At 40.3% G+C, this 11,412-nt stretch overlaps 1 protein-coding gene across 1 annotated transcript; it reads right to left on the bottom strand.

Moving 5' to 3' along the window:
• Positions 1-4,427: 4,427 nt before the first annotated feature.
• mrpl20 (mitochondrial ribosomal protein L20) lies at positions 4,428-11,019 on the bottom strand. The gene is made up of 4 exons (NM_001097408.1): positions 10,864-11,019; positions 6,786-6,896; positions 4,966-5,043; positions 4,428-4,866 (listed from the first exon to the last, which is right to left on the bottom strand). The coding sequence occupies exons 1-4, from the start codon at positions 10,948-10,950 to the stop codon at positions 4,693-4,695; spliced, it is 450 nt and encodes a 149-aa protein (NP_001090877.1). The 5' UTR covers positions 10,951-11,019; the 3' UTR covers positions 4,428-4,692.
• Positions 11,020-11,412: the final 393 nt, after the last annotated feature.

The raw sequence follows: 11,412 nt of genomic DNA, 5'->3' as shown, positions 1-11,412 counted from the left end.
TCAGATGGGCTCTCCTTGAGTTGAGTATATGGCCAATTGCACTAATTACAACATATTGTTTGATTTACCTTTCTTCTGTATTAGTAGCCAAGGTGGCTACCAATGCATACATCCAGGGGCACATTCATTGTGTACGAATCCGAATCACGAAATCCGCTAATTTCTGATGATTGCAAAAGTCACAAAAATTCAGTTCGTTTGAATACGAAGATTTCATACTTACGATCCAAAATTTTCGTATTGAAACAATCGTTTGCGAATGGCAATCCGATAGTCACAAAATTTTCATATCAGAATGATCGTTAACGGTGGGAAAACCTTTCTGACTTTGATCCTTCAGTGCATGATTTTGGAAGCCTCCCATAGGACACGATAGGCATACTCGGCGTGACAAAAATGATTTTGTCGCACAGTACGAAAAAGTTGCGCAAATTAACAAAAATATCGCAGAATATACGCAAAAGTTGTAAACTTTAGAAAAAATACGAATTTTTTATAATCGGATCTGTCGTATTTTAATGAATGTGCCCCCCATATTGCCTACTTGTCTCCTTCCATGCTTCCAGCTATGGCCATGATGATATAAATTTCCTGCCTACTGCAGAGCTCATGTTTTGAAGGGGCTGTTCACCTTGTTTAAAGGACAAGGAAAGGCTAATAAAGAGACCTTTCTGATAAATATTACTTAATTTTTACCTTTCCTTCTCCTTTAAGATAGCAGATGTAATTTTAGCTTGGTGTCAGCAGCTTCTGCAGGAAGCTGTAGCTTCTGGTAGCTCAGATCACAGATTCTGATGGGAGGGGGAATGAATTCTTATAGGAGGGGGGAGCAGGAGAATGGAGAGAGCTGTGCCAACTCAGGCCCCCAGATTGATGGATTTTTTTGAGAAAGGAAGTCTGATACGAAAGAACATGTTTAAAAAGAAATCCTGTGTTTTTTTTGATAGAGGACTCAGTGCAGCGTTTCTATGAGTGCTTATAGCTGTACTTACATAGACCTTTCTGATAAAGCTTACTTAGTTTTTACCTTTCCTTCTCCTTTAATTCACACACTAAACTACATTAGGGGGCATGTTTATTAACATTAGAAACAAATATCAACAGTAATGTTTCCTGTAGCAACCAATCAGCATTTAGATTTGAATATTCACCTACAAGTTAGAAAACAGAAGCAAAGATCTCATTGGTTGCTATGGGCAACATCACCAGTGTTAAAAAATACAACCCTAGGTGCATGAACATTGAAAGTAACAACTGACATATTTATATTGGCGTAAATTGCCAGCAATCAGATGTCTTACATTTCAGTTCTACCACAGTGAGAAATACAGTAACATATTGACTTGCACTATTAACTTTAGAGATGCAGGCTCATTGGCTGATATGATATATCGTGTTATAGACACAAGAAAAGGAAACTGGCACACCTATAGTATAATTAAAATTTAATTATTTTTATTAAACTTGCTTAAAAAATTGGATTAAAATCACATACAAGGAAAGATGGGGAAGGTTAAGATCAAAATGACCCTGTGCTTGTTAGACTTATAGTTACAATATCAATAACCTATTTAGATTTAATACAGTTACAAATTCCAGTAACGGCAACAGGTTCACATATACAGGGACCGAAACAGAGTGGCGATTTATTGTATCTGAACTTAGCCACTATGTGAGCTACTCTAAAGCCAATTTCTCATATTGCAGGGACCGAAACAAAGTAGCAATTTATTGTATCTGGACTTAGCTACTATGCAAGCTGCTCTAAAAGCCCGCGCTTACATATATTTCTCCACTAGGGGTCAGGTTTAATACACTCAATCCCCTATTGATAGCTGCATCTAATACGTACTGCCGAGGAGAAATCTTTTTGGTTAGAGTATCTAAACGTCAATCGCCCAAATTATAAATCGGGTGCGGTTAGTATCATTTCGCGTAAGTTTTTCTTACTAGGTATACTAAAGGTAAGTATTACAGACACAAAATATAATAACAATCAGTCCTATCCAATGAAGTGCGTATAGTCTTAACCACTGATCAGGCTGGTTATATTAGAGGCGCCGGTCATTGGCTGTCAAGGTCTCCATTGTACTCTGATCTGAAACATTTTGTTGCCTTTTCCGAGGGCCTAAGGCTTTTCTCACTTGGTGGATCCAAACTGCCCTGCTAAATCCCTCCACTACATTAACAACACAGAGCAACTACACACTCAGAAGCACCTTTCTCTAGGTGGTCAGGGATCCCCAACCTTTTTTACCCGTGAGCCACACTCAAATGTAAAAAGAGTTGAGAAGCAACATAAGCATGAAAAAATGTTCATGAGGGTGCCAAATAAGGACTGTGATTGGCTATTTGGTTGCTCCTATGTGAACTGGCAGCCTAAATGAGGCTCTGTTTGGCAGTACAACTGGTTTCTATCCAACCAAAACTTGCCTCCAAGCCAGGAATTCCCCAACTTCCAAGGGGTTGGGGAACAACATGTTGCCCCTTAGCGACTGGTTGAGGATCCTTTGGCTAGGTAATACCTTTGATCTTTACTCCCACTCTTCCCCCAGGCTTGGTAACACCTCCTCAATTTTCAAATAGAAGAAACTGGGACTGAGGGCAAGGCCTTATCACTTTTAGTTATAAGAACTCTCAATACCCTATAACAGCCTGTAGCTCATAGTGAATCCTCAGAGCAATCACAAACCAAAGTAGATACTTTACCCACTGTTTGCAAAGGGAATTTACATGCCTTAAAAAAGGCAAAGCAGCTTCTAATTGGAAACCAACACCTGCATTTTAAGTTTACTGTATACACTGGGTCACCCTCTTTACCTGTATTTTGGGGCTTTGCTGTCAGCTGGGAAGATGCTTTAGGGCTCTGGCACATGGGGAGATTAGTCGCCCGTGACAAGGGAGATTTGTCGCGGGCGACTAATCTCCCCATGTGCCAGAGCCCTTAAGGCCCAGCAAAATCCACTAAGCCTTTTTAGTGCATTGCCTTCACTTTGTTTTTGTTATCTCCCCTTTATGTATCAGTATTACCATATATTTAACATATCTCCCTGAAATTCCATCCCACTGGCTAGAATGTAAATTGCCGGTGGCATGGCATACGCAGCGGCGTGATTGGCCAAAATTGCCAAAGTTGCCTTGAGAGGAAACTTCTGCGGCTTCGAGAAATCGCGGCGCTGCGTATTCCATCTCATTTACATTCTAGCTGGTGGGATGGCATTTCGGGGAGATTAGTTGCTTACAGCACTTATCTGTGCTTGCCCATATAAAAATAATGCTTGTGAGACCAGTACAAAAGAGCCTTGAAATACTGGGCTTGTTTACTTGGTGCAAATATGACCCAAAAAAAACCCCAAAAAATAAAAAACAAATAAGTGAGCACCTCTGGTCCTACAGGAGAGTTATACCAGCTGTTAATTTTATAACACGAAAACCAACAAATATTTGCTCAATATTTGTGGCAAAGTTCTACCACTATGCAAAAGCTTTAAAAGTGACAGTGCCTAATTTCCACATGTCAGGGTACCAAAGTACACACTAATTCAGAAAATATGATCAAAATCAACTACTGGCACTAATTATGGTGGATCTTTAACACCCCCCCCCCCCCCACTTCAAAAAGCAGCACTCCATTTATTTTATAAATAAATCTGGTGCATTTTTTTTTACTTTAGAAAAGGAAAAAAGAAAACTCAATAAATATTAACCTTTTTGTTATAATTCCATTTCATTTTTAGTTCTAATCATTTATAGCTACATAGTTATACACTTGTAGATGTATATGATCTTACAATTTGATGCTCTATCACTAATTAAAGGGGACCTGTCACCCTAATAAAAATCCAAATTCTTTTCTATTGGGTTAGTCAAGCATAATAAACTTCACTTACACTATATAAATTATTTACATTTTGTTTATTTCAGTCTTGGAATTATACAACTACAGCAAGCAGGCAGGCACCATTTTGTTAATGAGAAAAGGTTTGCATCATGCCAAAATCTTGTTTCTGTGCCAGAATGGGGGACCTGATGCACATTCCCATGTACTGGCTTCAAAATAAGATGGTGAGAAGGGAGGGGGAAACTGAGAATTGCAGTGACATCTATGAAGTGCTGAACGGAAAGTAAAAGTAATTGGCTGCCACACCTCTATGCCTAAGGCAGGTAATGTATGATGGACAGTTTGGATTTTTACATGCCTTTATAATGGGTATAGATGTGTTAATAAAAAAATGGAATTTGGGTTTCATGTTTAATTTGAACAGGGCTTTTATTGTAGCCTTTTATGTCTGGGTGACAGATCCCCTTTAAATCACCAGGCAACTCCAGGTAGCATTGTGGTTAATGTTAACAGCTTTTTAGACAAAGGGTAATTGATTCTGCTCTGTATTTTATTTCTCACACAAAGAAAGCAGATATAGCAGATATAAATAACTGTGGACATTTTATTGCCAGTATGAAAAAAAAAAACAAGTGCGCAAGCAGACTCACTGAGTCTTCAGAATACCAGAACCTTTTCCATAAGTCACTGAAAAAAATAACAGAAGGCAGAACATTTGTATAAAAAAAAAAAAAAGAATAAAATAATTTCCCTATAAACAAACAATAAAAAAAGGAAAAAATTCCACAAAAAAAAAAAATCAAGAAAATTCTGCTTCCTAGAAATATACAAATCTCCGTGCATCTTTAGAGTTAGTGATAATTGACCACTCGAGAAAAGATTCCTTCTGGCTCCTTTCCATCCCCAAGAGCTGCTAGGATGCCTTCATCTCTCCTTCTCTTCGCCAGTGCTGCTAATGATTTGAATGTCTTGGGTTCATAGATCGCCATGTCCGAGATCACCTTCCTGTTTAGTGCTACCTGACACTGGAAAACATGAAAAGCTTATTAACGATACTTTATGCAGGAAAAGGGGCGCAGAGTCATTCTGCCTTGTGCTTTATATTTCCAGTACAACAGACTTACTTTGACGAGATTACACATTAGCATAGGATATTTCATGCCGTGCTCTCGAGTTGCTCCTGCAATTCTGCTAACCCACAGCTGTGAAACAAAAACAAGCCTAAGTATTCAGAAATACTGGTAACACAGAATCATACTATGATGCTTTCCTAATCTGAGGTAATGCTTGCCATTAGATTATTAAAGGCGTTGTTCACATTTAAATTAACTTTTAGTATGATGTAGTTAATGCTATTCTAAGACAACTTGCAATTGGTATTTTTTATTTGCAGTTTCTGAAACATTTGGCTTTTTTCAGCAGCTCTTATTTTGGAAATTCAGCACCTATCTAGTTGCTAGGGTCCAATTTAACCTAGCAACCAGGCAGTGGTTTAAAAGAAAGGCAGGAATATAGAGTAGGATCTAACTATAAAGATAAGTAATAGAATGTAACAATTTCAATAAAATTGTAGCCTCACAGAGCAATAGCTTTTTGGCTGCTGGGCTCAGTGACCCCAATTTAAAAGCTAGACAGAAGAGGAAAGCAAATCATTTAAAATCTATAAAAAAATAAAAACAAAAGACTAGCTGAAAAGTTGCTAAGAACTGGCCATTCTATAACATACTAAACATTAACCTGAGGGTAATTTGAGAATTATACAGACTATTTTATCAACTGTATTTTCACTGTTGCACTAGCCCTTGAAATACCTAATTTTATTAATCAGTGTATTGTATCTTGAATCTATGTTATGGGGCCAATATGTTGGTAAATGTATTTAAATAACTTTTGCAATATGTTACAAAGACTCATGAATGCTGGAACATAACACTATTATATGCCCAAAAGTATTCAGGCACATTTTGTTAGGCAAAAGTAAGCAAACAGTGAAAGCAAACCCTAACTCTGCACAGCGTAATGACATTCCTGACAATTCTGTGTTTCTTACTTTGTGGCAACAGTATGCTGAAAAGTTTCAGCACAAAAATCCCTCTGTACACAAACAAGATCCATACAGAGCAGAGATTGGTTCTTATGCTGATTCCCTGGGATTGCTAAATGTTGCTATTTATGTATTTAAGATTTAACATTTACTGTTGGTATTAATGGCATGAGCTGCATCTTATAGACTAACTGGCACTGGGATAGTTTTTCTTCAGCATGCAATAAACAGTTATTGGTGGTTGCCTTGAACTTCTGAACACTACTGTATATTATGGATATCTATATAGATTATATATTGTACATAATGCTATATGAATGTGTGGATATTAAAGGACAAGGAAAGGCTAAGTCACTTGGGGGTGCCAAAATGTTAGGCACCCCCAAGTGACTTTAATTGCTTACCTTGTACCCTGGGCTGATGCCCCTGTTAGGAGAGAACAGCACCAGCCCGGGGTAGCTGTAGCGAGCGCTTCCTCTTTCCTGCTTCATTTTGCCGGGACCGGCGCATGCGCAGTAGAGTGAAAAGCTCTTCACTCTACTTTTCACTCTACTGCGCATGCGAAGCAGGAAGGAGGAAGCGCTACAGCTACCTCGGCTGGTACTGTTCTCTCCGACAGGGGCACCAGCTCGGGGTAAAAGGTAAGCGATTTAAGTCACTTGGGGGTGTCTAAATTTTGGCACCCCCAAGTGACTTTGCCTTTCCTTGTCCTTTAAATAAAGAAATTATTTTCATAATTTGAGCAACATATCAGTCCCAAAACTTAATATAATAACTGTAATGATAAATTTAGCAGCACAGAAATTGCCTTTTGCTTTAAAATGTAGATAGTATTTTTTGGTAGTAGTAACATTTATAGTATATTGGGCAGCATCCATTAAGAAACTAATTGTATATTACCGCTCTCATAATGCGCTTTTTAGCCTTTCTCGCTTTTGTAGAGTAAACAAAGGCTCTACGGACAGCTCGCACAGCCAAGCTGAAACAGCGGTTCTTCCTTCCACGAAAGTGCTGGAACAGAACATACAAGATTATTAAAGGGAAGCAAATGTCAACAATGTTGCAAAAAACTATACAGAGAATGTTCCCAGTCTCTGACTAGGAACATTCTCTGTATAGTTTTTTTTGCAACTTTTTTTGCAACATGCAACATACATCTTTTGCAACGTTTATCCATTTGCCTACTAGCTACATGATTTTAAACTTAACCTTGTTTTCTAGCACTGCACTCCCATTCTATTTGCCTGTATATATTGACATTTGAATTTACCTTGCTCTGGTGGGTGTGGGGCTTGTTTACACTGGTTGCCATGGTAACAATGGCCATTTTTTGGTGCCATTTTATGGGGTGGGGGTATTTACTGTGGGTGTCAGGATATGGTCTGTTGGTTTGTCCCTGAGAAAGAGCACTGGTTGTGCTCTAAACGTTGGAATTTTTTCAATAAAAAACACTTTTTCTTTTGTATCAAGTCCGTGTGTGCAGCACTCTATTATATATATACTTTATTTATATTATATGTGTATAAGTATATATATATATGTCATATTCCACATGAGTATATCATTCAGATCATCCCCTGCCCCAGTGGAGCTTACAATCTAAGGTCCATGATATACATACACACACACACACACACACACACACACACAAGATCCGAAAATTTCTAATGTACTGCATCTTTTCATCTTAATGTACTATATGTGACAGGCTTTTCACTGCACACAACTCAATTCTGCACTTTTAGGCTAAGGCCAGTGCCTCACTGGGCAGATTCTCGGCCTGCAGGCTGAAAATCTTCCATTACATTCAAAAAAGCTTTTGATTTTACCTGTACCTGGAGCCATTTTGTCAGCCAGAATGCAGGCACACACAGCGGAAATTGGTGAGAAACTATGAACCAAAAGCTTTTTTTGGTGTAGGGGTCAATTCTGGACATGTGTCCGCCCAGTGTGGCATTGGCCTAATGCGACGTGGCTAGTTCTAGAACTGGGCCATGGAGGTAATTAGTTAACTCTTCATGCTGTCTGATATTCTTAACTGAATCAACAAGGTGGAGACAGCGTTAAAGAACTTTATTTTAATAGGGCTAAATGGATTAGATGCCTTCACAGTCTAGCTGCTACCCCTAGCCTCGCCTAGGAATTAATTATAGGGGATATATTTAAAGGAAAAGTAACATCAACAAATTAAAGTGTATCAAAGCAATTAAAATATAATTTTAAGTTTAGTTGGTCCACACTGGTAAGGCTAATGGCACAAGGAGCGAGTTAGTTGCCTGCTACAGACCTTTGCTACAACAGGCAACTGCTTTGAAATGCCTTTCCCCCGGCAACAATAGGAGGCACCAGTAGAAAGGACTACACGTTGCTTTGATTTTCCGAAGTTGTCTGCAGGAGGAAACTTTGCACGACTTTGGAAAGCCAAGGTTATGTGTAGGCATTTCAGAACTGTTAGTCACCAGTAGTATGTATGTATGTATGTATGTATATCTTTATTTATAAAGCGATACTTATGTACGCAGTGCTGTACAGTAGAATACATTAATACAAACAGGGGGTTAATAAGATAATGGATAAATACAAAGTAAAACAATAAATACAAGATAAATACAGCTGCAATAAGTTAAGAGTCGAGGACACAAGAGGATGGAGGTCCCTGCCCCGTAGAGCTTACAATCAGTAGTAGCAATGATCTATCGCGGGGGACTAACTCACTCCAACATTACCCTAAAAGTTGTGGGTTTGCTTCAAAAATACTACTGTAGGTAATAGAAGCAAAGCTGCTGCATTCAACCCTTCCATGTGAAGTCAAATAGAAATAGGGCTAAAGGTGGCCATACACGAGCAGATCCGCTCGCTTGGCGATGTCGCCAAGCGAGCGGATCTTCCCCCGATATCCCCACCTACGGGTGGGCGATATCGGGGACCATTTAGGTAAAAAAAATAATAATCCGATCGTTTGGCCCTGGGGCCAGACGATCGGATTATGTGGGCGGCAATGGGGCAGTCGGATCGGGGACCGCATCAACGAGCCGATGCGGTCCCCGATCCGACCAGATTTTCTAACCTGGCCGATCGAGATCTGGCCAATTTCAGGCCAGATATCGGTCGGCCAGGCCGCTCTGCTCTCCCCATACACGGGCCGATTAGCTGCCAAATCGGTCCAAGGGACCGATATCGGCAGCTATAGTCGGCCCGTGTATGGCCACCTTAAGTGACACAGATAAAAGTCAATTGTATTCTACAGATCTTATCTGTTATCTGCTATTTAAGCTATGATTTTCTCCTTTTTCTCCAGCTTGATAGGCTACCGCGGTGGCTACACGGCAGTTTTTTTTTTTTTTTTTTTTATAAACTGTTAGTCTTTCTGGGCTTTTGTACCTAGGGTTAAACTAGGGTTTAGTTCTCCTTTACAGGAGAAGGAAAGACTACATCACTGGAGGGGGGGGGGGGGGTGGCAAAATGTTAGGCACTTTAATTACTTACCTGAAACCCCCGGCCGGTGCTGAAAGAAAACTGCACCAGCCGGGGTGTATTCAGGAAAGTGCCTGTTCTTCCTTATTTGCACTTGCACAGTAGAGCGAAAAGTTGACTTTAACAATAAAAGCAGTTTTTTTCGCTCAACTGTGCATGCATCGGCCCCAGGATTCTGAAGAAAGAAGACAGAAGTAAGAGGAATGCTGGATTGCATATACTACGGCGCAGTTTTCTCACCAGCCAGGGGTATCAGGCAAGCAGTTACAATCACTGGGAGGTGCCTAACATTTGGCACCCCCCAGTGATTTATCCTTTCCTTCTACTATAAAAATGCTTTAAATTTTTTTTTTTTTGTTACTATTATTTAAGGATTAGAAGTTAGGTCTAGAACACGGTGGATCTTTTTAAAACTTCTGATTTGTTAAACAAATCACAAACATGACTTACTGGGTCTTCCGCTGGTCTAGTTCTTGTCTTGGGGATTATCAAATACAAAAGCTGTTCCACTCTTGCACTCTACACTTACTGTGTTATCAATGTTCTGCTACACGGGTGATTGTCACCGAGACACCCACCACATTTTTTCTGTGTTGTATGGGTGCCTGTTTGGGGTTAAAGATACATTCCTATACTTTGCTCCATCAGTGCCCCTATCACCCTATACCAGGAGACTTTGAGCGCCAACTCTGTTTATTATTATTTTAACCCTATATCAGGAGACTGCCAGACATGAGTTGCTTGTGTAAAATATAGCCCTGTCTTGCTATAGCCTTATCATGTTAAAGGGGTTCATGTTATGTTAGGTGGAAAATCCACCTGTGTGTCCTGCTGAGTGTTTGAAGTAGCAACAATGATAAAGTATCACCTTTTCTGTTAAAAAAATATCTTTCACATGTAATAATTACACTACCATAAGGAATGGTTTTCTTAGCCAGGCACAATACAGTCAGCTGGCAGCCATAACTTGCCCTGGGTGACCTTGGGTAACCTTACCTCTCTGAACAGTGTTGCTCATTCATTTGGACAGCCCAATGCCAAGGTGTATATAGCAGTGCTGCACCTATTGTAAATGGCCTGGTGTGTGTAGCTTCAGTCTGTAGAAGTCCCAAATAAACCACCCAAACTTAACTGCAACCACCCTCACACTCCCATCAGTGTCTGTTTGGAATTGTAATTTAACAAGAGGCTGCTCCTATGAGTATAATACAGACACAAAATATCCTTACTATACACACAGTATTATGACAGCTGACCCATTCCAGTAATATGCTCACACCTCCCCTGCCAGCTATGCAGATGGATTACCCCTAGCTGATGCAGAATTAAGACAACAGGCGACATGGCCAGTGTGTTCTTCTGAATGTTGTAGTGAAGCACTGACAAGGTCGAGCACTTTCTTTAAAACAGAAACTACAACTCCCAGCTTTTTTTCTGCAAGGTCGCAGCTTGCAAGACACATGAATGTAAAGAACACCCGGTGATACAGTGCTGAGCTACTCACCCGGGCATGTTTGAGCACCTCCTGCACCCTCCAGTAACGATCAGGCCCTCGGCTCCTAACCCAACGGGACAGGCTAAGGAACACCATGATGTGCCCTTTCCCCCACTTGCCCTTAATTGCTATGAACGCTACTCGCCTACGCACATCTGCTTCCGGGTCACACACTCACTTCCTTCCGGCGCGCTGCGCTGATAGCGTGCCTGTGTGGAACCCAAATATTATTAGCCAATGGCGGGGCAGGGCAATCTATATTGCTGTTTAGTGGGTAGTGATAAAGTGATTAGTGGGTATAGAGAGGGAAGGACCCATTTATTGTCTCAATGACACGGGAGTTTAGCGAGTGGGTCTGAAACAGCACTGATAGGGCGGCCAGTCAGTGTATAAACCAAAACATATAGTAACTGCTGTACAGTGTGTGCCCTGGGCCTGGGTAGTCCGAGAGTTGGTTGTAACAGCAGCCAAATGATATGGAGAAGACTTTGGGCTTAGTTGTATTGGTACTTGGCATTGCAGAGTTTGTGGACCAACTCGTATTTCAGTTTTCTGTAC

This window comes from Xenopus tropicalis, chromosome 7 (assembly GCF_000004195.4).
Source record: "Xenopus tropicalis strain Nigerian chromosome 7, UCB_Xtro_10.0, whole genome shotgun sequence".
Taxonomy (NCBI): Eukaryota; Metazoa; Chordata; class Amphibia; order Anura; family Pipidae; genus Xenopus; species Xenopus tropicalis.
This window is presented reverse-complemented; position numbering and strand designations above follow the sequence as displayed.